This window comes from Lissotriton vulgaris, chromosome 10 (genome assembly GCF_964263255.1).
Source record: "Lissotriton vulgaris chromosome 10, aLisVul1.2, whole genome shotgun sequence".
NCBI lineage: Eukaryota > Metazoa > Chordata > Amphibia > Caudata > Salamandridae > Lissotriton > Lissotriton vulgaris.
The window spans coordinates 496,440,238-496,467,770 of record NC_141698.1 but is presented as its reverse complement, the minus strand read 5'-3'; the positions used below and the strand labels follow the sequence as shown (position 1 = coordinate 496,467,770).

At 46.0% G+C, this 27,533-nt stretch overlaps 1 protein-coding gene across 2 annotated transcripts in view; it reads right to left on the bottom strand.

Annotated features, from left to right (window-relative positions):
• The window catches only part of PARN (poly(A)-specific ribonuclease), a 615,197-nt gene that overhangs the window by 290,157 nt on the left and 297,507 nt on the right, over positions 1–27,533 (bottom strand). For both annotated transcript variants that reach the window (XM_086941354.1, XM_086941353.1), the window contains exons 17-19: positions 19,276–19,386; positions 19,099–19,168; positions 17,785–17,840 (exon numbers count right to left, since the gene is read on the bottom strand). In XM_086941354.1, the coding sequence (XP_086797480.1) occupies positions 17,785–17,840; positions 19,099–19,168; positions 19,276–19,386 (237 nt within the window). The remainder of the gene's footprint in view (positions 1–17,784; positions 17,841–19,098; positions 19,169–19,275; positions 19,387–27,533) is intronic.

Here is a 27,533-nt window from a genome sequence, read left to right as displayed (position 1 = left end):
CTGGAACAACCGCTCCACCGTAAAATAAAGGAATCATTTCCTGTATGTCACAAATCCTTTGAGGAGGAGGGAATGCACGACACACAGTTGTGTCCAGTACCGCACCTATGAACAGGTTGCACTGGGAGGGCACCAGGTGAGACTTGGTTACATTTATTGAAAAACCCAACCTGTACAACAACTGGGTTGTCTCCTGCAGATGTTGGAGCACTTTCTCTGGAGACTCTGCTTTGATCAGCCAGTCGTCCAAATAAGGGAATACCGGGATCCCCGACCTTCTGAGATGTGCTTCCACCACTACCATCCCCTTGGTGAAGACTCGAGGCACAGTAGTAATTCCAAAAGGAAGGACCGCAAACTGGTAGTGTTGCGACCCCACCGTAAAACGGAGATACTTCCTGTGCGACTTCAGGATTGGTATGTGAAAATACGCATCCTGCAAGTCGAGCGACACCATCCACTCCTCTTCCAGCAGCGCTTGAAGAACCTGTGCAAGGGTGAGCATCTTGAATTTCTCCTGTTTCAGATAGAGATTCAAGATCCTGAGATCCAGGATTGGACGAAGTCTGCCATCCTTCTTGGGGATCAGGAAATACCGGGAGTAGCATCCCTGACCCCTTTCCTGCTCTGGGACCACCTCTATCGCACCCTTTCTTAACAGAGTCTGTACTTCCTCCTGTAGAAGTAACAGATGCTCCTCTGTGCAATAACCTTGGCAAGGAGGGTAATTGGGAGGGAATTCCCGAAAGGGAACGGCATACCCATTTTCTACGAGATTGAGAACCCAAAGATCAGATGTAACCGATTCCCAATCCCGTAGAAAGTAGGTAAGCCGACCTCCCACCGGACCCACATGTATGTATGTATATACCCTATACAAGGGTTTTTTGCTGCTGCTGCTGCTGCTGACCTTGTCTATAGGTCCAAATCCTCTGAACTTCCTGGTCGTTGAACCTCTTACTTGAAGACCCAGAGAGATTTAGCAGTTGCTCTGCTGTCTTTAAACCTCTCTAAGGCTGTATCTGCCTTCTTGCCAAAGAGTCCAACTCCATCAAATGGCAGATCCAACAGTGCTGCCAGTACGTCTGCAGAAAAAACCGAGGATCTTTGCCAAGCTGACCTTCTTGTGGCTACCGCAGGGCCCATGATCCTTGCCACAGAATCAGCAGTACCTAGACCGCTTTGGATAACTTGTCGTGCTCCTGCTTGAGTATCAGACAACACCTCCTCAAAGTCACCCCTGCAGTCATCCGGGATCTTAGGAACTAACGAGCGCATTGAGTCCATAAGTGCGTGCACATACCTCCCCATGAGACAAGTGGCATTTGTTGACTTTAACACCATACTTGCGGAGGAGAATGTCTTCTTGGCCACTTGATCTTGCTTCTTAGCCTCCTTGTCACCAGGCACTTGGGGAAAAGCACCAACTGTCTTCTTAGAACACGCAGCCTGAATCACCAGGCTTTCAGAAGGGTGAAATGTTAAAAAGGCAGGGTCTTCTGGTGCCACCCTATATCTCCTCTCCACACTTTGATACAGCAGGTGCAGAAAGCAGCGTTTTCCACACCTCCATAATGGGTTCAGTTAATCTAAAGCCTCATTAAATGGGAGTAACGGCTCCACTGCTGAGCTCGGTGAATGAAGTACTTCCGTCAGCAGATTTGACTTAAATTCAACAGTTGGTAATGTAAAATCTAAAAGACCTGCTGCTTTCCTCATCACCACATGATGTGGCTGGACGTCCTACGAAGGCGCATCTGGACCTGATGGTAATTCCCACTCTGGGGAAAAATCTAGGCCACTAGCATCAGCCAGCTCTTCGAGGCAATCCTCATCCAGCTCACCTTCCTCCATGTCTGGATGAAACTATGTACCTTCGTTCCTCCATGAGGTGTTGTGCTTCCCTCCTGGACCTCTCCTTTACACGCCTCGCAGCCGGATCCACCATCGACTCCGACGGAGCCGACATCGGTATCGAATCCGATGGACCAGTTGGAAGCTCCAGAGGTCTGCTTGGAGCGGGCGACGCCGGTACTGGAGTCGTCGACTTCGGCCCAGCCGGTGACTACCTCGGCGGAGCCGGGTACTGCCACGGCAGCGTCGGGGCTGGCATGAACGGAGCCGGAGCATAAGAGTGTGGAACACCCAAATTGATTGCCAGTGGACCCATGGGACCCGAAGGTGCCATAGAGGGGTACCATGCCCTTGAGAATACGCCATACATAGCGTTCAGGAACGCTGATGGGTTTTGGCCTGGTGCAGGAAAAGGTGGATGAACACCCTCAAACCTTTCGAGGTGGGATCGAATCCGGCTCTTTTACAGGTGCCGATTCTTCCTCCTTCACAGGGACTTCCTACTCTCGAGCCAGTGACGGCATCGGAGACTGATTAGAAGCCGGAGCTGGAGATTGAACTAGCGACTCCGAAGGAGAGGCCTCACCTTCCCGATCCGAATTCTCCTGCGACGGAATCACCTTCGATCAAACCTTTTTGGGCGACCTCGACTTCGAGCCCGACTTCTCACCCGAATGATGTCGAGACTCATGCCTCCTTCTCTTGTGCTTCTTATGCGACCTAGAAGCATGGTCCGAGGAGGACTTCGAAGCCAACCCCTCTCGAGATCTCTATCTTGACTTCGACCTAGACTTCGTCCTCCTCGAGCGGGATCTTGAAGTCTTCCTACCCTTGCCGGCCTTCAGCTTCGCCACAAGAAGCTTGGTTTCCCTCTCTCGCAGGGCCTTTGGATTAATTTTTCAGCAAGATGAACATTCATCCACGTCGTGGTCGGAGCTTAAACACCAGATACAGTCCTGGTGCGGATCCGTTATGGACATTATCTTCCCGCACTCACTGCACGGCTTGAATCCGGTCTTCTTTGCCGACATTTTAGGGAGACAAAGAAGCAAGAAAACAAGAAAACAGGGAAAATAGTAACAGGGTTACCTAAGGCTACTGAGTATCCCGAAACCGTTAGCGTCGACGACGCAGAAAAAAGGGAACTGGTGTCATCACGCCGGCGTGGGCCTATTGTAGGCCTCAGTGACGTCAGCGGAGTCGCGAGCGATGCCGTGTCTCTAAGACGTCCAAGTCCACGTCGGCATGAAGCTACAAAAAGAATTTCCGAATGTTGCTGACGCAAGGGGGATATTCACAAGGTGAGGAATCCACTGGCAGATGTATCTATCAGAATAATCAATTTAGGAGCGCATAGGGGAGTACAAGGTAGTAGACGAGCTACCTACCCCTAGGGTAACTACACACCCTACATAACCACTTCTTGTGAGGAGTGGGCATTACCCTGACCCAGAAGTCACTATTTCACCGAAAACAAGATGGTGAAAACCTTTTCTGGCTGTTCACTTCTGGTAGCCCACCTTAGAGTTGTAGCTGGCCTTTGGGTGAAACTTGCCTCCTGAATAACTAATTTCCTGCCTGCTCTGGTGCCAAATGGTCTACATGGCAAGGGGTGGCACACGCCAGGTTTGGGTGGGAGAAGCCGGGTTGCAGATCAAAGGTGGCGGAGGCTTTGATGCCCCTGCCCTTAATATGCTAAATTGCTAGCTATCCTGCTGGAGGAGGCGAGAACACCTGATGAGCAGGCATTGTTCCTGGCCTCAAAAAACTCATTTGCAGGGGGCCAGAAAGCCCAGTCAGCCAACATACTAAGACTAATTGGGCTACAGGGGGCACCTCTAAGGTCCTAAAAAACTGATATTGGCATCAGTACAGATTAAGAAAAAATGTTTGATACCAAACACCAGTACTTTCAAGTGAAGTCATCATGTAGCTGGGTAACTCTTAATTACCAGTGCCTAGTACATGTCCTCAAAATGTATTTCTGTGTAAGTTGATTGCACCATTTCATGCATCCTGCAACGGCGGTTGGCCTTTAGTTTGAGTGTGGGTCCCTTTGGGTGGCGTAATGCATGCTGCAGCCCTTCGAACCCATGCTCCAGTTACCAGATCTAACATTTACCAGAATATTACAAGGGTGCCAAATTCCTTACCAATTGGATTACAATTACCATTTGTGTAGCTTTTAGGGAATGAGCACTTGCACTAGGGCCAGGTTAGCCAGAATCCAGTGCACTTCCAATGAAAAGCTTATCATTACAAGTGGGTAAATAATGGGGGTGAATGTATAAAAGAGGCACTTTCCCACATCAACAATGAAGAGCTGTAGGAGGATTTAAGTGAGGATATATCTGTGCTCAATACCCATGCAAGGGGTACAAGGAAGATGGCAGATGCACGGATGGGGTGGTTTTCAAGAGGGAGTATATGGAAGAGTCAAGGGAGCATCATCAACGATGGTGGAGACAGCATTAGACAGAAAGGAAAGATGGACGTTAGACTGGCAATGGCCTGCGCTGGTAACAGGAAAAGATGACGAGGCAGACGCAAAGATGTAAGGTACAGAAAAGGGGGCAGGGGAATAGCAAGTTGACAGAACTGATCAGAATCTAAGATGACAAGAAAAGGAGTTCAGTAATGTGTGCTCTTTAAGTGAAATTTTAGGTCTGAGAAAAGTAAGTGAAAAAAGGGGAAGCAAGTAATTATGAAGGGGGTCAAAGTTATCACAGAATAGTCCAGGCATGTGATAGATAGGAACAATGGACAAAGAATGCAATTTAAACTAGGTAAAAGGAAGAGTAATAGGAATCTATAAAGGATGGTAGACCTGATCAAAAGCAAACACCTGATTGAAGGGATAGTTAAAAGCCACATTTTGCCCAATTTTCCAAAAAGAACTTTCCCATAAATGCTGCAAACATTGACAGAGTGAAAGCATATTTATTAAAACGCCAATGCCTCCAGATCACAATTTGGGCACCAATACTTCTCTAAAAGCCACCACTAACCAAATGTATCAGGTGTTCAAGATGTTCAGAATTAACAAGTTAATTATCTTTGGGAATGTCTCATCTGGTAGAGACCGTCTAGTCGCAGATTTCTTAACTTAGATTATTTCCAGGCGTAAAACTGGATTTGGATGTTTGAGCAGAACGCCTGTGCGCCAGTAGGTTGCACCGTTCGGCTCCCCATCAGCATTATTGGCACTGTCCATGGCAGAAGTGATGTACACGGTGCCCATATAGACCCCACCCCAGTACGTAAGCTTCTGCTCCTTTTCATGACTTTCTACACCAGGAAAGCAGAGCCATGATGAAGACTAACACTGCTGTGAATTTCCATGGGTCACCCTCAAACTTATTAGCTTGCACAGCAGGGAGGATCCATAAGGAATCTGCGGCTAGATAGTCTCAACCAGATAAGGCATTACTGAAGATAACGTTTTTGTCTAATGTAGACTTCTAGCCATAAATTCCTTACTTTAGAATAGATACCCAAGCACAACCTCTTCTAAGGTAGGTCTGTTAAACAGATTTAAGCCAGGAAGTCATGCAGAACCGAACGGGCAAAGTACCTATCACAGCAAACCCGACTGTGCAGGCAGTAGTGCTTGGTAAATGTGTGCAGAGATGCCCATGTTACTCTTGACAAATGTACAGGACAGGGTCTCCGTGAGCTAATACAGTGGTCTCAGCCTTGGCTCTGGAAGAAAGAGCATGCCAGCCCTGAGGGGGGTTTCTTTTTGGTCAGTGCATAGCAGGACTTAATGCAGAGTACTATCCATCTTGAGATGGTCCATTTCTGCACAGACTTCCCTTTCCTTGGCCCCCAATGTACCCTACAGTGAGTTGCTCATCCACCAAAACTCTTGTGCGATCAAGGTAGAATGGAACGCTCTTTTTGGATCCAGACAATGGAGCCTCTTCTCATTACTAGGATGAAGCAGAGAAAAGAAGGTAGGCAAAGTGAGGTTCAGACCTACATAAAAAGAAGTCACAAGCTTCGGGAGGAACAATGCACGTGTCCGGAGTACCAGCTTATCCGGGGAGATGGTATTCGGAGGGCGCACAGAGTGCCTGCGATTCACCAACACTCCTGACCAATGTAATGGCATGAAGAAAAAAGTATTGATGGTTATCCACCTGAAAGGGCAGTTGTGCAGCAACTCATTGGGCGTACATATTCAAAAGGTCAGGACCAGATTTAAGTCCCATTGGGGAACAAAAAATGGCCCAAGGAGAAATGTGTTGTAAACCTTTGTGAACTCTAGACAGAACATGTGACTGAAACAAGAAAGATTGGTCTGGAAACTTAAAAAATGAACGATAAACAGCTCTTAACTGTGCCCAGAGCCGAGTCCTGCTGGCCAAGGATAGAACAAACAGATGAACCTGAGAAATGGGTGCAGAGAAGTTTAATGTTTCTAGGTGAACACCGTCCCACAAATTTATCCCAGGGGCAGGCGTATACCGACATGGAGGTATGCCTGGATGCCACAATAACAGACACTTCAAGAGGAAGGTTTAAAGCTGTCAACTGTCACCGCTCCATCTGCAAGCATGAAGATGGAGGGTGTGCAGATTCAAGTGCATCACCCTTCCCTGTTGCTGCGGCAGAAGAACCTCCCAAAATGCCAGCCTGATTGGGATCAGATGCTCATGTTCAACAGCTCAGGATACCATATTCTCAGTGCCCAACCCAAAGTCACAGGAATGATTTGGGCATGGTAGTTTCTTAGGTAATCTAGGCAAGAGTGGTATGGGTGGAAAAACATAAAAGAGGCAGAGCTCTACACTAGATGAGTCACTGAGCGAGAGCCACCTCAAACTCCAGCCCACAGAATTGCTGACTTTGCATATTCTCAGCGGGGGCTAACAGAGGTAACAAAGACTATTACCACTCTTGGAAGAGACATTGTCCCACCTCTGGAAGGAGAGAGCATTCAAAATCAGCTAGGCATTGAGGGCTGAGTTAGTCCCCCATTGCATTCAGAGAACCCGCCCCAGGGAAATGCTAAGGCGTTCCAGCCATGTCCAGAGGCACAGAGCCTCTTGAAGAGTTCACAATGCCACCCCACCCAGTCTGTTGCAGTATCACATAGCAATAGTGTTTTCAGTGAACACCAGCACCAGCCTTTCCTTGATCGGAGGAAGAAAGGCTTTCAATGTTAAGCGGATCACCCGAAGCTGCAACCATCTGATGTGAAGCCCAGACTCCGCCGGAAACCAGAGTCCTCTGATAGCCACCTCGCCCAGATTGCTGCTCTATCCCAGGAGTGACTCATCTGTCACTGCAGCAAGCTCTGGTTGGGGAAAGGAGAGGACAGCCACTGACCCATTCACGATTCGTCAGCCACCACTGCAAATCTTTTGCAGTTCCCTCCCAGATCTGGACCATATGATTAACCCGGATGCTGTGCCCACTGGAACTTCAGATCCCAATGCAGTGCCTGCATATGTCAGCAGGTATGTGTTACAAGTAGGATGTAGGAGACCATGAGGCCCAACAGCCTCAGAGTCTATCTCACCAAAATCCAGACTAGAGGCTGACACATCTGCATCACAGCCTGAATAACCTAGCCTGACTGCTCAGGAGGATAGGCCCGAAACTGCACTGTGCCCAGAACAGCTCTGATGAAAGAGCGCATCTGAGAGTGGGACGGTGTGACTTTGGCTTGTTGATAGTGAAACCCAGCAAAAACAGGTGGTCTGCCGTAGTCTAAAGATGGGCTATGACTGCCTGGACGAGCCTTCCTTCAGGAGGTAACTGTCAAGGTAGGGGAAGACTGGAACCCTTGACCTCTGCAGATGTGCTGCAACCACCGCCATTCCCTTGTTGAACACCCAAGGGGCGCTGGTAAGGCCAAATGGGAGCACAGCAACCAAACTTACTCTTGGCCCACAGTGAATCGCAGGTAATGCCTATGGGCAGGCAGGGCGGGGGATATGGAAGTATGTGCCCTGCAAATCCAATTCTACCATTCAGTCTCCCGGAACCAGGGCAGACAGTACTCGAGCCAGTCAGTCAGTCAAATTTATTTATTCGATAACTTAATATCATAAAAGGTCATGGTACAATCATTACAATAACAAAACAATTAATTTACACCTTTTTAAAAAAATTCATTCATATTAAATTTAAAAATCATCCTATACATTTTATACTTATTTTACTTTCTTTTGGCACATACATAAGAGTAATCTTAAAAACGTTTTAAAACTATTAACAATTATGCTGTACATTCAAATAAATTGTAAAAAGAGAAAAAAATGTGTTATTCTGGACTATGTGAGGTCAATGAAGGAGTGGTGCTCTTGTTCCTGATACGGATAGCAGCAACCAGGAAACAGGCGACATGAAACATTGTTCGTGGTGAATTTAGTTGTTGTAAATACAGCAAAGCTGGCCTAACCTGTGTAAATCCCGCCTCCCTCAGGATGGGAAGCAAGTACTTCCTCCTACACTCCTGGTATCGGTCACAGAACATAAAAAAGTGTAAAGTATCCTGTACTGAAAAATGATCACATTTACAGGGATCAGCCCGTTTGGGGGAACACCAAGTTTGAAAAAAAACCAAGGAAAAATGTATCTGGTTGAACCGAAATCTGATTAGGAGGTACCGATGGTATGAGTTATTTACTAAAATCAGATAAGGTTTGGGGCCTGGACAACTAACTAAGGCATAGTTGGCTCTTGCGAATGGTTTCATCATCTCGCTCTAATGATAGTATGTTCAGCATGGCATTTTTTGTCAGAGCGATATCCTTTTTAGTTATAGTTTCAGGTGAGGAAAAAAGGACTGAACGCCCTATTTTTTGGAAACCAGATTTTATGTAGGACAACCATGGGACTTTGTTAGCGTTATCCAGCGCTATACAATTTTTTAAGAATGATATGATTAAGGGAAAATTCTGTATTTAACCAGGTTTTTAACCAATGTATCAAAGGTGCTATTTTGATTTGATCTGTAACAAATCCAACCCCTAGTTCAGTATGGATACTAAAAGTGGGGGTACACTGTGGGACAGTTAAAACTCCTCTCAGGAATTTGTTTTCTATTATCTGTATTTTAGCATGAGGGGTATAGCCCCAGATCTGAGAGCCATACATGGCAACCGCCAAACACTTAGCTTTATAAACCTTTAAAAGGGCTTCAACTGGTCTGGCCCCAAGGTTTTTTGAGAATCCCATTAATGCTGAGGCGGTCCTAGCAAATGTCATGCTATGGGTATTTATTTGTGGGCGCCAACTACCCTTTCCGTTGAAGACGACTCCCAGGTAAGGAAAAGTGGGCACCCTGGAGACAGCTTCCCCACTGCAGAAGAAAGTTTTGATTTTAGTTTTGCGATTCACATTCCCTGCGATCATGACCTGGGATTTTTTTGCATTTATTTTTAAGTCAAGGTTCTCCATGAAGCTTCCAGGTGCGTCTAACAGCCTTTTCACGCCTACCCTAGTGCGGGCCAGGAGGACGGCATCATCCGTATAAAGGAGAACTGGTATAACCAGTTCTCCTATACGTGGGATGTCCAAAGAAATCTCCCCCAGTTGTGACTCTAGGGCGTTTATATATAGTGTAAACAACAGGGGTGCAAGAATGCACCCCTAACCCCCCTTTCTGACTTAAAGTGTCTAGTGCATCGCCCCTCAGTGTTAACTCTAATTGTGGCGGTAAGGCCCAAGTGCAAATCTGCTAAAAAGTGTACTAAAGGTAGATCAATTCCCATGCTTAAAAGTATGTGCAAGAGCTTCGACCTATTGACGAGATCAAAAGCAGAGGAGAGGTCCATAAATCCCATGTATGAAGACCCCTCCTTAGCAGCTGTATGCTTATTAATTAAAAGATGGAGGTTTAAACACTGATCAATGGTACTCTGTTTAGATCTAAAACCATATTGTGCATTTGAGAGCACCCCCTTCCCATCCAGCCACTCACTAAGTCTATGCAGGACCACACGGCCCAGCACCTTAACCGAAGAATCGATTAAGGAAATGGGTCTGTAACAAGAGGGATCCTGCCTGGCACCTTTTTTAAAAATCGGAATAATAAAATCGATGTGACCCACGAGGCTGGCAGAATATTTGGCCCTACAGAATTAAAAACATTGGTTAGGATTTTAGACCAAAAATTTGGGGCAGCTCTAAACAGATCGGCTGGGACCCCATCAGGCCCGGGAGACTTGTTCTTTGACATCTCCCCTATTGCCCTTTCTACCTCACACACCTCAAAAACTAACGGGGACAAGGTGTTTTCGGGCAAATTAGGTACAGATTTTTGTCCATGGGCAGGAAGTCTGTATATGTTTTCAAAGTGGGCTATCCAGACCTCATCCATGATGTTACAATCAAGAGGGGAATTGTCATCATTCGTGAACAGTGGCTGATTAACAGTAGCCCAAAATTTCCCACTGTCTTTTAAAATTTCAGGTGTCAAAAGTTTTGTCCAGGCTTCATCCCGTAGCTCCCGTTTTCTTGCAGTTAATGCTTGTTTATATGCAAGTCTCCGGTTTGCTATGAGCCCCCTGTCCCTGGGGGTAGTCTTTAAAGCCTTAAGGAGGGCAGCGTGTGATTGTGAACAGTTTTTATCGAACCATCTTTTGCCAGTCTGCGGTTTCTGTTTTCCTTTTACAAGTAGTCTTTGGTTCATTTGTACACAGATGTTATTAAATGCGTTAATAGTGTCAGGGCCTTGTGACTCAAAATCCAGACAAGTATTTACCTCCACCTCTACATTAGATACAATTTCAGATAAGAGGGTCTCTGGGGCTACTTTGGCCCATTTTAGTCTTCTCCCCTGGTCCTTTAGGGCCACCTCCGTCAAGGCCTTTTGTGATGTGGGCCTAAATGTTAATGGATCGCCAGGTGATAATTCAATTATCACCGGATTGTGGTCACTATAGGTGGAAACCTCGTTAAAATATCTTAAAACATGAGGTAACATGAATGATGTTAAAAATATATAAATCGATGATTGTACCCTTGTATTTCCCCTTGAATGTCAGGATCCTATTTTCAACCTCCCCACATCCTGACTCGGAGGTTCCAATTTGCTAAAAAAAGATCCAAATCCTCCCCCTGCTTAGTATGTTCGAAGTGAGACGCTATAGAGAGCGGTGGGCCCTCATACGCGTTATTCATACAGAGATTTTCACAGGGGTGGATATTAAAATCTCCCATCAATAGGATCTCAAAGCAATTTGACTTCAGACTATAGGTTAGAAGGAATTTTTCTAACCTTTCTAGATTATTAGCAAATACGACAGAATTATAAAAATTAATAAATAGAACTTTCCTGGTGTCAGAGACTGAAAGTTCAACTACTAAACAGTTTTGACAACCGGTCTCAAGTTGCAAGAGCAAGCCCTTTAACTCTATGGAGAACAAGCTAATCAGCCCTCCCTTCGCTCTCCCTGCAGTGCTTCGTTTTGCTGGTATACTGAACTGACAGTAACCGTCCAAAGAAAAACGGTTTAGGGGATCCCAAGTCTCTTGGAGGGATATGTCAAAAGTCTTTAAAAACCTCTCCCAGATTTCATCACCCTTTTTGGCCCTTAAGCCAGCTATATTTCAGCTCAAAACTCCGCAGGATAGAGCTGGTGACCTCTCTATGGGTGCCTGTGCCTGGGTATTAGTTAGTCAATTGTTCTCCTCCAAACCGGAGAGTGGAGAGAAACGATTTCCTAATGTGCACCCCGTTGTGTTTTGAGTCTCAGTATTTGTGTTTGTAGCCCTGAGTGGATTTCCCCCCTTCTCGCGCTGGCTGTGAGCAACTATTTGCGTTTATATACGGTGCGTGTGCTTTCGCCACTGGGGCAGCTAGGAGCCATGCCCTATTTTGAGGGGGTGGATAAAAATACCCAAGGGGGAGGGGCCTAAGGCCGGGGGTTGACAACTCAGAACCGTCCCATAAGAGGCGGTCTGCTATATTTCCGGTTTTAAAATTGATTACCACACAATCACCTTCGCGTGATTTTCTTTGTCGGCCCACCCAAAGTACTCTTCTAACCATATTTATACTGGCAGCTATGTCAGTATTTCCACTTGAATAATTACTGCACCATGTTTTGGTTCTTTCCATGAGCTCTTGGTTGCTTTCAGATCCATTTTTCCTAAGTGGGGGAACCCCTGTTAAGACAGCCACTAAGGGGGCGGCTTGTGGCGGGAGATGTAGGTTGAATTGGCATGGCATCACGCCAGGATCCTTACCACAGTACTGTTGGCCAACCAGGATAGACTTATGTTGCTTTACTACATTACTGCTCTCAAGAACAGAGGACCTCACATCCCCCTCTGGAACCGGCCCAGCTCGGGCAGTAGTGACAACAGGTACATGTGCTATATTAGGGTGTGTAATTGAAGTGTCGCTATGCACCGTGTTCCCTTGGTGCGAAGTCTGTGGTCCTGGAATATTGTCCAGAGCAGCACTTTTCCTTAGCAGTCCAGCTACGCACGTATTAAGAACATCGATGATATCCTTGGCGATACTAGTCAAAGCCGGTTCTAGGTGCAAATTAATGAGCCCTTCAATTTTGGAGCTTAGCCTGTTGACCAGATCATCCTCCATGTCCTCCGATATGCGGTTAATGTGCTTAGTCTTCCTGTTGCACTTCTTAGTTTGCCTGCCCTTACCCGAGTGGGTTAATATGGTCTGTAAATCCTCCTGGGTTTGGAGAGGTCCCTGGCTACCTTCATTTGGGGCCGCTGCTAGTGGTGAGGCGTGGCTGGGGTCCAACTGAGGTTCGAGCTGTTGACCTATGGGCTCGAGTGTAACCCCCTCCTCAGGATGGCCTGTTTCTTCATTTACCGAAGCTGTTAAGCCCAGTTCTTTTTCAGCGTTTGCAATTTCTTTTGTGATCACCCCCACGGCTGACGTAAGATACGATATAATAGTGTCTGCTTGTCGTGGGATCTTTGTCTTCTTGTTCCCTTGGCCCACTTGGCCCCCATTACAAAGTTGTTTGCGCTTACCCATTGTGGCTTCTTAGGGGGGCAGCCCGTCCCGTCCCCTGCCGGTCCCGGACGGCCAAAGACGGCCCACCCTTTGCCCGGGCTTCGCCTGGCGATGCCCGCGCGCGTCCCGCGAGGCGGGTGCGACCTCTGCCTTTTCAGCTCCTCCAGGCGCGATTCCCGGTGGGCGTGTCACCGCCAAGGATGCTGGGGGCTGTAGTTTCTCTCACGGCTGCCGCATGGTGGAGGAAGCGGCGGCCGGAGACCAACAGCAGTGGCAGACCAGCGTGTGCCCCGGTGAGTTTGCCAAGTGCCCCTGTCGAGCCAATGTGAGCATTTTGAATTTCTCCTTTTTCAGGAAGAAGTTGATATGGTGCAAGTCTATGAAAGGACAAAGGTCGCTGGCCTTATTAGGCACCAAAAAGCACCAGAAAGCACCAGAAATAGCAACCATGGCCTACTTCTGATGCTGGTATCCTACCAATGGCACCCTAGGCTAAGAGTCAACACTTCCTGTCGGAGCAAAGAGAGACTGTCCTTCATCAGCCAGTCGTAAATGGGTGGCATGGGTGGAGGGATGTCCAGAAAGAAGATGGAGTAGCCCTTTTTGACAATTTGTAAAACCTACTTCTCAGATGTAATCGACTGCCAGTGGTACAGGTGATGGTGTATCCTGCCCACCACTGGATGCTCATGGTGGTATGAGGGCAAACTAAAGGGTGTTTGGAGGCTAGTTGCTCGAACATGGTCTGTGGGAACCACACCCTCTGCTACAAAAAGGGTGGGCAGCCTGTAGGCTTCGGAGGCTGGGAGGGAATGAATATGATTGGGAGCCCCTTCCGTAGCCACAAACGGCAGACTGGGTTTGGCGAGGGGCCATTTTAAGGTCCAAGGCCCTGGGCGGAGCTCTGCTATCCTTTAAGAGCTCCAGCACTTAATCCACTTTCTAAACAAAAATGCGTGCGCCATCAAAAGACATGTCCATGAATGAGGCTTGAACCCTGAGATACTAGTGGTTTTTAGCCAGGCATGGTGCCCAATTGCCACATATTACAAAATCACTCTGCCCAGCGAGTGTTCGGTCTAGGTCACACTTAATGGTGAACTTTGCTGCATCGCTCCCATCAGCTAAGCCTGGGACAGTGAGCGCGGGCCTAGTCAGAGATCATAAACAGCTCTTGCGCAACCAAATCCCAAACCGTATGGGTGTATTGGCCCAAGAGGCACAGTGTGTTCACAGACTGCAGTGCTAGGCTGGGCAAAGAACATCCTCTTTCCAAAGCTGTCCAGAGTCTTGGATTCCCTATCCAGTGGAGCTGTATAGAACACACCAGAATTGACCTGGGAAGTAAATGCTTGGACCACCAAACCCTCCAGGATGGGGTGCTAGTTGAGGTAGCTGTGGTCCACAGGAGAGGGGCAATGGCAGCAGGCAATTGTCCTGTGCATATGAGCCCCTGTTGAGGGCTTTGACCAGACCCCAAGGAGGACATTTGTAAGGGCTTCATTCATTGGAGTAAAGGCTTGCTAGGGGCAACGTCCGGATTAAGCACCTCCAAGACATTTGGCTTGACTGCCAAGACCTCAGCCGCCCTCTGCACCACCACTGCAAATCAGGCCCGCTCCCTCATAGCCAGCCTCTAGTGAGGTATTTAAACCACAGGCATCTGCCAGTTTCTCATACGAGTTGTCCTCTGTGTCGCCTAGGGGATATTGGTATCCATAAGTGTCATCTGACCTCTCCGATTTGTCACCTCGTCCAGTACTGTCAAATGAAAGGTGCTGGCTCTAACTCTGAGGCCATGACCCCCGGTTCGCTCCATGTCTGAGTCAGGTTTAACAATGGGGATAACACTGCAGTGGGGTGTCAGCTGTGCTGGGCCAGAAGTGCTGATACGAGAGCAGGTGAAGCTGCTCCGAATCCAAGGGACTCGACAGCTGGAATCTAGTGGCGGCCCCAGATGCACCGGTGGTGCCCAGAGAAACTCTAAGGGGTGGGGCCAGGCCACGCAAAGATGAAGTGCATGTACTCCTAGAACTTTCAGTTGAACGGGGGACGCTCTGGGAAAATCAGGTAGGTGCGGAGCAGACCCACTTGCGGGCTAGAGTATCAATGCTCCTGCCCCTCACACATGGACTTGGATGGGTGCAGAGAAGTCTATGACCTGTTTATTGACTTTTGCGGGGGGAACATACCAGATTACTTTCATCTGGATAAGGACTGTTGGTAGTGGCTCTATGAGAGGTCCAGGGGCATTCCACGTAAGCGAGATGAGGATCATCGAAGAGTCGCCTAACGTCAGGTGGCAAGGCACTTGTGGGAATGCTCCCTCATTGCCTTCAGGTGCATGGCACAACAGTCCTCTCAGATCTTGAAATCATGGTCCCGCTCGCAGCACCAAAAACAAACCAAGGGTGGGTCTGTCACAGATATCTGCCTGTGACAGGCACCACATGGCTTGAACCCCAATGGTCTCTTAGGGGGACATTCCTAGAATACCAATAGAAGAAATTCTCAAAAAGTAGAGGAAAAAGGTTATTCAAAAAATTGACTGGGGTAGCTCTTACATATATGTTGAATGGCGCAAAAGGAAAAGAACGGACTGGAGCCACTGGAGTGGCATCTATATAGGCACCATGCATGTAATTTCCAATACCGAGCGGACCAACACCACCTACCAGCACACACGGGGTACTGCTCGAAAACGTCCACATCCAGTTCGATGCCTGGGGATTACTCGAAGGTAAGGAATTTACAGCTTAGGTTGATACCGCGATAATCCGCCCATCTAGTCCATATTTTGCGGTGTTTAGCAGGACATCCACGGGCCTCGAAAATAGCAATCTCACCCCCCCATACATTTGTCTAGTTCAGCTTTCCATTTGCCCAGGTTCGGGGGTGATGTTGCCTTCTACATTTGGGCTATATACCTTTTGGCCACTGCAAGAGCTAAACACAAGAGGTGTTGTTTATACCTATTTCCCCCTAAATCTTCTGTGGAATGTAACAAGAAAAGGCGAGGGTCGAGCGGAAGATCCCAGGACAGCATCTCATGGGGACACAAACGAATTTGGCGCCAAAACTGCTGTAGCGCCGAGCAGCTCCAAACAGTGTGTAAGAAGGACCCCTCCTCCCCTCCACACCTCAGGCATATAGGGGACTGAATAACCCCCATCCGCCATAGACGTACCCTAGTGTAATATGCGCGGTGTAGATATTTAAATGGGATAAGCCGAAAGCGCACGGACACCGCCGCACCCCTAGGGCTGGCGATGGCTTCGGCCCAATCATCGTCAGTGAGTTCAGATATGTCTGCATGCCATGCAAGCCTTGTCTTATCTAGTGTGGTGGGTGAATGGGTTGTCAGCGTCTAATAGACCTGTTTGATCTTGTGGGGTCCTAGATCCTCGGTAAGCAGTCGCCCCTCCAAATGTTGAAACTCAGGAAGGGATTCTAGCGTGTGGAGGGGAACTAAGTGCGTGTCGGAGATGAAAGATCTTATAGAATTGTGTTTTATGTAGATCAAAATCTGTAATTGCTGAAAAGATTTCATGGTGGTGCCGCGTATTACGTCGCCAAGAGTCGAGATACCGACTTGTTCCCACCCTTTGAATCCTGTTAATGCTGATACAGAGCAGAGATATGTGCCCTGCCATAAGGGGGTCATTTGACTAAGCGTCCCCTTCCAGCCCATCTGTCGGGTCTTGGCCCGCCAGAGTTGTATCACCACTCTGATGGCCGATAGTAAATGCTCAGGGCGAACTGTGCTGTATAATAAATGTAGGAGTGGGACTCGATCCATAGCAGCATGTTCCGCCGAACATGCTGGATCTGTGGGAGGAGCAGTACCACCATTCGTTTATTACCATCACATAGGGCACTACATAATAGGCATACACATCCACTGCGGCTATCAAGCTGCAATATGTGGATTGTGTAAATGTGCGGAGCGCCACTCTGACCGCCCCACCGTTGCACATGAATTTATTTTGAATGGCTGCTACTTGTGCAAACCATGTACGCGGAATGGGGTATGGGTAATTCTGGAGAAGATATAAAATACGGGGCAGTGATACAATTTTAAAAATGGCTGAACATCCGTACAGGGAGAGAGGACCACACAGATTTCGTTTGCAGACTAGCCATTAAAGGGGAGATATTGAGAGCCCAGGAGAGTTTATAAGGTTTTTTGATTTTCAGTCTGGAAGTTGCTAATTGTGGGAATCACAAGATCTTGATGTTCCTTATTTTCTATTTCTGCATAAGTAAAGTAGAAACTATATTAATTTCCATAAAAGGTCGTATAGCAAAATTTGAGGCAGTTATTCTAAAATTTTTAGAGAAGTGTAATTCTGCCTGCATTTAGTAAGAATCAATTTTTGTATGTTTAGCTTTGTCAACGCATCGAGGGTTGGCTATACAGCAATATTCCTAATAGACATCACCTCACAATTACAAGTTATGTTCAGTGTTCCAATGAGAAGTTAGTAAAGGCATCTCTATCTTATAGAGATCCACTACAACCTTCACATCCACCTTGACCTCAAAAGAGATGAGAAAGTGTAGATTCCTGTATCTTGTTATCTTTTATCCCAGTGCCCTTTCCCCGGTTCTACAACTGGCCTCCAGTCCTAGACCGGTGACCGACTGAAACCATTGCATCCGATGAATCTTCTACACATGGTTAGTGCAAACCTAACATTTATGTGCTTGAATTAAAATACAGTATTACATTTCAGAGAATATGTGTAAAAGCACAAAATACAAAGGGAAAAGTGAAATGCATGAACTTCCTGCTGAGTACCAAGGAGGAATGGGTTAATCAATTCTCCGACTCTGCAGGAAGAAATTAGTGCTCACAATTTCAAAGAGAAAATGCTGAACAAAGACCATCTCTTTGCAACAGCGCATGCACTCCAGCAAACATTAAAGCAGTGGCACTAATAAAACAGCATGCAAATAAAGTAAATTAGTTAACTTACAATCTGGTCCTTCTAGATTAAGATATGGAATGTCCATGACCCTCATGAGAAACAATCTATAACAAAGAAATAAATATAAATTAGTGAAGTGTCACTTTGTGCTTCATTGAATACGCTAAATGTTCTGCTTTTTGCTTCTAGGAGTAATAATTATAGCAAACAAAGGTGACGGCCATCGAGTATTCTCATACTCTTAAAAATCTTGAGTCTCATGCCACCGAAAAAGCAGCATTTGCGGTTTAGTAGCAGTAGGTTAGTCTTTGATGTGGTAAGGAATATGCCAATTTTTTTCTTCCAGCACGGAATAGAATCCTGTGACATCTCCAAATCCTAAAGCAGAAGGTGGTGAGGGGCAGGCAACGAGGAACTTCCCCAGTGCATCTCCTCTGTTTCTTCATCCAGCTCCAGCCCCACCATTAACAGATCACAGGGGCCTGTCTCAATGTCGATTCAAAAACATGCCCAAGGGAAGGTTTTATATGAGCAATTACAATAAACTAAAATCCATTAAAATATATCGATTATGAAACAAAACAATGTCAGAATCTTGACTTCCAGCACAATTGAAGAACATTTAAAGCCTTAATTCAACTACTGGTCTAAGAAGGGACATATTTGGCTATTTCAAATAGGTTTTTTCAATATGATAATCAATTAGCACAACTTTGTGAAAATGATGTTTTCAGAGCTCTTTTTAGAGATCAGAAATGTGCAATGACAAACCAGTCAGAGCGGCAACAAACAAACATTAAAAGAAAAGCGAATGCCAAGTACTGACAAACCTTGTATGTCAGGTACTGAAAAGGTCTTGGCAGCAATGTAGGACAAACAGCAGCCCCCATTGTGGCTGTGATGGACGAGGGGAAGCTTATTCAGTGGTTGGTGTAGGAAGGTCATTGGTTGTGCAGAGCTTTGTATGCATGTGTGAGGCTCTTGAACTGGCATCTCTTCTGGACGGGTAGCCAGTGGAGTTATCGGAGGTGAGGGGCAATGCTAGTCTGTTAGGGGAGGTTCAGAATGAGTCTGGCTGCGGTGCTTCTTAAGGTTTGGAGTCTTTTGAGGAGCTGGGTGGACATGCCAAACTTTCAATACTTTCTGCTTGTTGGGACATACAGGTGGCAATGAAGGTCATTCCCCTCAGCATGCTTCCATGCTAATCTGAATCCAAAAACGTACTGTGCATGTCAGAGCCCTTTTTTGAAACCAAAGAAACCTAGCCATTAAGAGCTGCATACAATGCCAAAGTTGATAACATCCTGAAGATCACAAGCTCAATATAAAAGATATATCCCAATTAAGTGAAACAAGACTTACTTGTTGAAAAAAGGTCCAATGAGTTTTGATGTACAGGATATGTGGGATTTTGGAGGAGTGAGGAATGACCCTTTAAAACAAAACAATCAGGAAAAAAAGGAAAATGTGGGTCATATGTTGAACAGGAGCCACAAACAAAGCATGAGGTCTAACTTAGTTGCGAGCTTTATACATTACCTAGAAAATTGGCCATAGAGATGAAACATAGCCCAGTTATGTAAGCATCATAGCCTGCTTCATGAAGCTGTTCTGAAGACGTATCATAACTAGGAAACCCCTCTGCACTTACTGAAAAAACAAAAGTTTGTACAAGGACACTAGGTAAGGATAACTTAATTTAATAAAATCAATAGTCATAGGTTGGTTAATCAGCAAAAAGTAACACATTGCCAGTGTCTACATATTCAAGATTGTAATCCAATGTCAATTCATTCTTCTTAAGCACATGTCATTAAGAACTGTAAGTGGCATGGTTAAGTTTTAAACCTTGTAAAAGTAATTAGATAAATTCTTATTAGATTTGATATATCGTGGCGAGGGGGTTACTGAGGGATAGATTTCACAGATGCCCAAATATTCAAGCACACCTCTTGTTTTCATACTCATTCAATAATAAGGAGTTTCATTGTATCAGGTTTTTTTCTTGATATTAGTATTTTTTTTTTTAAAGAGTTTTATGTAGTGCAAACTAGACCAGTGAAATCAGGTATCAGAGCGCTTTACCTGAGCACCAGTTTTTTAGGTTTCGCCTCGCAATCCGCTGCGCAGCAGCATTCGCGCAGGGCGAAAACTTTTGTTCACCAGTATGGACAAAAGTCCCGCTCTCTGTTCCATTGGCCAGCTCCATAAATGGAGGCTAGCCATAGGAAGAGAAAGGCGTCCGTCATTCTGCGAGGCGACTCGTGGGCGTTGCTGTGATTTTTTCGCATCCAGCCCCTTTTATCACGTCAGTGCGGCGGTGGGCGGGGTTTATTTTTTTGGTCGTCCATGTTTCTTTTGGTCATTCCACGGCCGACCGCTGCCGGAAGTCCAGGTCCAGGTGAGTGCTTTTGATTGTGGCCGTTCCCGCCGCCCCCCCTCCCGCTGTCAGTGTGCCCATTCCCGCACCCCCCTCCCGCTGTCCGTGCTTTTCCCGCCCCCCTCCCTCTGTCCGTGCCTTTCCCGCCCTCCCCTCCCGCTGTCCGTGCCTTTCCCACCCCCCCTCCCGCTGTCTGTGCCTTTCCCGCCCCCCCCTCCCGCTGTCCGTACCTTTCCCACCCCCCTCCCGCTGTCCGTGCCTTTCCTGCCCTCCTTCCCGCTGTCCGTGCCTTTCCTTGTTAATATTTCGGTCAAGACTCAAACAAAAATCAGATCTATTGGCCTTGTCAGTGCTTGTTGAACCAGTTCCAATGTATTAGATAATCTTATCAGTGGATGTCCTACACTTTACCAGGAGGTGCACATTTTGTGGTGTAAACAAACAGTATGGGAAGGTGAGTCTGCCATTACCCTTCCCCGGTCAAGCCCACATTCCTCCACAACTCCAGTTGTACTTCATTCACAACACATCTCAGCGTGGTTCAAGTGTGAATGTTTCCAAGTGGGCATGAATACCACCTGCTCACAGGGAAACCTTTGCTGCTGAAGGTGGCAATTCAGTTTCTCGGCCCTTAGCCCATCAGGTGGTAGACAAGCTGGATTCCTCTGTATCAACCCCTGCACAAGTACACAAGGAATTCATTCGCCCATCAATACAGCCGCAAACAACGTAGACACGTGGAAAAAAGACTTTGGTGCCAGTTGGTTTTGACAGGGACTTTTTAAATCAATCAAATCACTAAGCATGTAATAAAACACACACTTCTTCTGCGAATGAACTGCCAGGAGATTGACAAGATGCATTAAATCCTTCTCAAAACAGTGAAGTCACAAAACACACAGAGCAGACACGGACTTCTCACGTGAGGCTCTGAGGCTGAACCGGTCGCTTAGGTTCCCTGGCAGGTCATCAATGTACGGTTTCCTTTCACAACCATTCCTGGTAAACATTTATGAAAGGATAATTCGCCCGTCCATCAAAAGGCCCCCTTAGGTTCCCGGGCGCGAGGGAGCCTGCTGAGGTGAGCATCAGAGAGGGAAAAAAAGTAGTTGAACGTCAGCACCACCCTGGAGGCACGAGGCGCTGCATCTTTACGGCACCCGACCAGGGGGCACACATGCCTTAGCGGTGACCTTTCGCAGCAGCACCACAGATCATCCCTGTTGACGGAGGAGGCAAGTAAGGACAACAAGGGACACCCGACTCACAAAGAACCAGGGTACCTAAGCTTGCACACGTAAACCGCTAATTCCAATTAAAGTTTAATCCAGAGGTTTTCATTCTGTTAAACACACAGCATGTTAGTCACGTTAGACGGTATCACAGGGACGTACTCTTCTGCTCTTTCTTTAACGTGCCTTTTAAACGTTTTGTATTATGGTTTTAATTAACTACACAATATATTTTCGTACTACTGGTACAGCATGTGTTGCACGTCAATCTTAAACACATTTTTTTAATGGAATGTCTTCCTTTTTCGTACTCGCTCTTGCATGCACCCGCCTATTTCTTGTGGCCGGAGGGACTCCACCCGGTGGTTGCTATCGCAGGCCCGTTGCCCTTTCTCCTTACGTGCTCTGCACTTTGTAATGTTGTATAGGAAGCTGCATGTGCAAGCTCTTGATATTAGAGTGCTCGATACTTGTGTCTTCAATGTCGAATTGCTTACTGTATCGCGTATGTGTCACCATTTAGCCACAAACATAAATGTTTCAGGTTTGTATATTTGCATCAATAAATGTACAGATATTTCCATCATCCTTTTTAGAAATCATATCCGCTTTGTGCGAAAGTTCGTCCCTGCGCCATGGCAGAAGCATCCGTGTTTCCTTTCAACAAATGGCTGCGTAGTCCTTTCGCTAAATGTCATTCACCCACCTTAATTTGTGTAGTTATTGGTACTGTGATAACTATATGTTTCTTCTTCAGGGATGCAGAAGACGCTGTATATGGGCGCGATGGCTAAGACTGTGACTGCAGAGTGCTGAGTGACTGCAGAGTGCTAGGGAGTGCTAGGGAGTGCTAGGGAGTGCTAGGGAGTGCCGCAGAGTGGCTAGGGAGTGCCGCAGAGTGGCTAGGGAGTGCCGCAGAGTGGCTAGGGAGTGCCGCAGAGTGGCTAGGGAGTGCCGCAGAGTGGCTAGGGAGTGCCGCAGAGTGGCTAGGGAGTGCCGCAGAGTGGCTAGGGAGTGCCGCAGAGTGGCTAGGGAGTGCCGCAGAGTGGCTAGGGAGTGCCGCAGAGTGGCTAGGGAGTGCCGCAGAGTGGCTAGGGAGTGCCGCAGAGTGGCTAGGGAGTGCCGCAGAGTGGCTAGGGAGTGCCGCAGAGTGGCTAGGGAGTGCCGCAGAGTGGCTAGGGAGTGCTGCAGAGTGGCTAGGGAGTGCTGCAGAGTGGCTAGGGAGTGCAGAGTGGCTAGGGAGTGCAGAGTGGCTAGGGAGTGCAGAGTGGCTAGGGAGTGCAGAGTGCTAGGGAGTGCAGAGTGGCTAGGGAGTGCAGAGTGCTAGGGAGTGCAGAGTGCTAGGGAGTGCAGAGTGCTAGGGAGTGCAGAGTGCTAGGGAGTGCAGAGTGCTAGGGAGTGCAGAGTGCTAGGGAGTGCAGAGTGCTAGGGAGTGCAGAGTGCTAGGGAGTGCAGAGTGCTAGGGAGTGCAAAGTGCTAGGGAGTGCAAAGTGCTAGGGAGTGCAGAGTGACTAGGGAGTGCTATGGAGTGCTAGGGACTGCAGAGAATACTCTAATGACAATGTAAATGGCAATGCCATTTATTTATCTGTTTTCAAAACCAACACAAATACACATGTTGTGAATTACATGCCAATAGCTCTTACTTTTACAAAGGCGAAACCATTACATTGTAAATGCTTGTTTACAAATGGACACAATTTGTTTTTTTTTGGGTTAGGCACGGGGAGATCAAAGTGATTTGACCAGAATCACAGGATGTTGAGCGTCGCCTCCAAGATTCTAACCCAGTTCCCCAGCTTTGAGGTCACCACTCTAGCCGTAAGGCTACTGATTCTAGTATCCTTACTGTTCTCTCTTTGGAAGCCCCTTATCTGGCTTCTGTAGGACTGTAAACAGATGGGCATTATTTGGGGAAGGGTTGCAGGCCTATGGGAGCAACATCAGTTTTGGCAATCCGCAAAATTAAGATAAGTTCAAATTTATATCTTCAGTATAACATACTCATATTGGTTATCATACAGAAAGAAAGAAAATGCTTTGATTACGGAAGCCTGACATGCTGCTTAACAGAAGAACGTATATATATATATATATATATATATATATATATATATATATGTATATATTTAAAAAAAAAATTGATTCCTGTTCTATCCCTGGTTCAGTAGGCCAATCCACTGCTCTAGGATATCCTAAAACCTAAATAACACATTGGAACTCAAGTAGAAAAAGAGTGAAAGGGACAATAAGTTACTTGTTACTAATTACTTTTATTCTGCACTTTGATGAGTCAAAACTACATGCAATTTGCAAAATATGTATTTATAACAGTGATGCTTAGAAGGAAGCAAATTAAATCATACGCATTTAAGAGATTTCTTTTACATGCAGATCAGCATGAATGTCTTTTACCCATATTTTTCCAGACTATCACGCACATTGCTCTATACATTTTTGAATCTGGCAAAATTAATTTTTAGTTCGCTAAATTGAACATATAAGTTATAGTAACTTGTCATTTCATTTGTTATATTTGATTGGTCTTTTTTTTAAAATTGATCTTGAACTTTGATCTAATCAACTTTGGAAACTGGTACTTTGACCTTATTCATTTTGGATGCACGTATTGAAAGAGATGCAAGTACATAGGGCATTAAACCTAAAGAACAAACTTAGCAGGGACATTGGTTTCATGCAGCATTACTGTTAAATTCGCACCCTTCTCCAACATGATAACCATATCAAACATTATATGAGAACCAAAATATCTGAAAGTGTTCCACTGCAAACACTAAATTAAACCGTGGAACTCCACTTGCGAACTTTAAGATCAACATGCACAACATGACAAAGCTAAGGTATAAATGTTAGAAGGGTGCTTGCTCAGTTCCACCCGTACCATCTAAGCCATATCTGTTGCACCTTTGCAGTACACCAAAGGGCCCTGGTTACAATCATTGCTGACGTACATTCTAAACTTGTTGGTGACTTACCAGTGTCACCCAACATTAATGGTCTTTTACCAGATCAATATATATAATGGCAAACCCTACTGGAAAGGGGATCCTAAGTTGGCATTTTTTAATTGACAAGTGGAATGGTGGCTATTTCTCAGGCCTAAGACACAATGGGACCATGCTTTCACTTTGTCCACTGGTACTGCTCTGATTTACTTACTGGTAACTTTCATTACACAGATTTTGGCTTACCCATCTAAGAATATCGTCAACAAGGTATTTACTCTCAGAATTGATACTCAAAAACAAACTCATCCAAATTAAAACAGGTCACTTGATCTTCCCCTTTCAGCCCAGAACTCTCTGGGAGGGTCTGTCAAAGAGGGAGACCAGAGTCAAACTCCCTAAAAAACTAAGATAACAATCAATGGATAAAGTCAGAGCCACCTCAGAGAGAAGGAAGGATAATATACACTGACAGAAGAGAGAATCAAAACAATGAAGAATGACATTACGTATTTAAAGCGTTAATGCTTCAAAAACACCAAAGAACAAACTGCTCAGACTTCATCCGTAAACCAACAAAGTCTACTAGCTCCAGCCTACGAAGCTTGCTGGAACTACCTGTCCCAGTAGCAGGGCAGGGAGGAGCAAAGGAAGACCCTCCCGTAGCACTATTTAGCACCAGCAATGCCTTGCTGTTCTGAGGGCAGACAAAGCTTGCTGGGCACTACCTGCCCTAGCCAACATTGCTACAGAAGGGGGGGGGGGGGGGGGGGAATAGCAGATGACCCTTCTGTAGTGCTATTTAGCTCAGCGCTGCCAGCTGCACGGGACAAACGCAAAGTCCAGGCCAATGGCAGGCTCATCTACGCCAGTCATAGCTCGGAAGAGGCCGAGCCACCCTCCTGACACCTGCCTTTTTCCTGCAGGATTTAGCAGGGAGTCATGTAAAAAAATACCTTAGGTTGTACTTGTTTTAATTGACGAGGCATCTCTATTTTGTCCGGTCTTTGGCACCGAAGCAAGCACTTAATCACCAAAGCCAATGCAGTCATAGGGAAGAAGTGGACTCAAAAAATGTGGCGGATAAACTGCCAAGAACAAACAAAAGCATTCTGTCTTTTCCTAATAATGCAGTGGGGGCCATCACGAAGTCTCCTTAAGAAACCAAGCAGGGGTTCTGCACATTAAAGCAGCAACTGAGGGTGCTTCTAATATATGTTGCTCATTGCACAGCCCTAACAAAGAGGCTGTGCCAGAAAACTGCACTTTGGATGTCGACAGCAAGACAATCTGTATACCAGAGCGCCTATATAGAAGGTACCAGAGTGAAAAGCAAAAACTTTGGCTGATCAGTGAGGCAAAGACTACAAATCCTGCCCAAGATCCTGTACCATCTATGGGACCATGTAGCTACCAAGGTCTCTTCCTCAAGCTGGAAACTCAAATTGACTGTCTTTGATGCACTTTATACAAATTGCTAAAATGGGGGAGGTGGTGGAAAATTGGGATAAAGGATTATGTTACTTATCCAGTAGACATTTGTTTGTGGCATGCAGTGCTGTAGATTCACATGCTTAGCATACTTGTGCCATCTAGTGTTGGGTCTAGATGTGTGCAGGTTTTTCTTCGAAGCTCAGTGATAATGAGCATGGGCATCGGCTCCATTGTTTGACTGTATTCCCACAGACGAGTAAAATAAATGTTTGTAAAGATGTCCATGCAAGTAAGATAATGTAAATGAACTGCAACGGCCACAGGTGTCTGGGGAGGAGGGTGACAATGTGAATCTACAGCACTACATGCCATAAACAGATGTCTACAGAGTAATTAACAATCCATTTGAGGCATGTGTGGCTGTAGATACACATGCTTAGCATAGACATAAGCCGGCAAAGCAGTCTCTCCCAAACAACAGTGGCTAACCTACGGGTGCTGCAGTTTGAAAAGGTAAGTAGCACTGCCTGACCTACATTAGCGTGTTGGCGTCCTAAAACATCAATACAATAATGTTTAGTTAAAGTGTGTGGTGTAGAGCATGTAGCTTCTTTGCAGATATCGGCTTTTGGGATACTGCACAGGAAAGCCTTGGATGCTCCTATGAGTCAAGTGTGCCCTAGGTGGTGTGGGCAGAGTTCTTTAAGCTTTGGCATAACATGCTTGAATGCATTTATTTATACATATAGAAATGCCTAAATCCAATATGTGTGGGGGGTGAAAAAGAAATAAAAAGTAGTTTAGTTTTACAGAACGGTTTAGTTCTGTCAATATAGTACATAAGAGCTCTTCTGATATCCAGTGTATGAAGGGTCCTTTCTGCAACTAAATATGGTTGTGGAAAGAAAATCGGTAGTTCAACTGATTAAGGTGACAAATGAAACCACCTTTGAAAGAAATTCTGGGTTTGTCCAAGAGCTATCCTATTTTTAAGTAGTTGGAAGAAAGGTTCCTCCAAGGTTAAAGCGTGGAGCTGGCCGTCATGCCTAAGTGAGGGAATGGGCACTAGAAATGCAATCTTCCAAGATGCGAATTATATGGAGCATTTGTGCAAGGGTTCAAATGGTGGACCCATACGTCTAGTAAGTATAATATGGAGATTCCATGTAGTTGGAACTAAGTGGAATTACTCTTAAGGCCTTCCATAAACGCCTTAATAACTGGTACTTTGAACAAACCGTTGTTGCCGATTTGGCAAGTAGGCAGCCATTGAAGCTAAATGTAGACTTATAGATTTATAAGCAAGGCCAGAGGTCTGTAAATGAAGGTAAGAATGTTTTTTACTGTTGGGTCAAGTGGATTAATGTTTTTGTTATGACAGTAGAAAAACGGTTTCCATTTTGCCTCATAACATGCTCTAGTTGTGTCCACGAGCTTCCTTAAGAAAGTTCGTACATTCTGATGGGAGATTTAAATAAGCAAATTCTATGACTTCAGGAACTAAATCGCAAGTTTGAGTTCCTTTGGGTTTGGGTGCTGTATTTCTCAATGGTTCTGAGTGAGAAGATCTGGGTGGAGAGGAAGCTTCTCGTGGGGAACTAGTTATAGTTCCAGTAGCGTGGTGAACCATAGCTGGCGAGCCCAAGTGGGTGTTACTAGGGTGAGACGTTTGCCTGAGCTTCCAAACTAAAAATGGAAGCGGGAGGTAGAAAAGGATAGGCAAATATACCTGACCAGTACATCCATTGAGCACTGCCCTTGGACTGAGGGTATAGTTACCTGGAG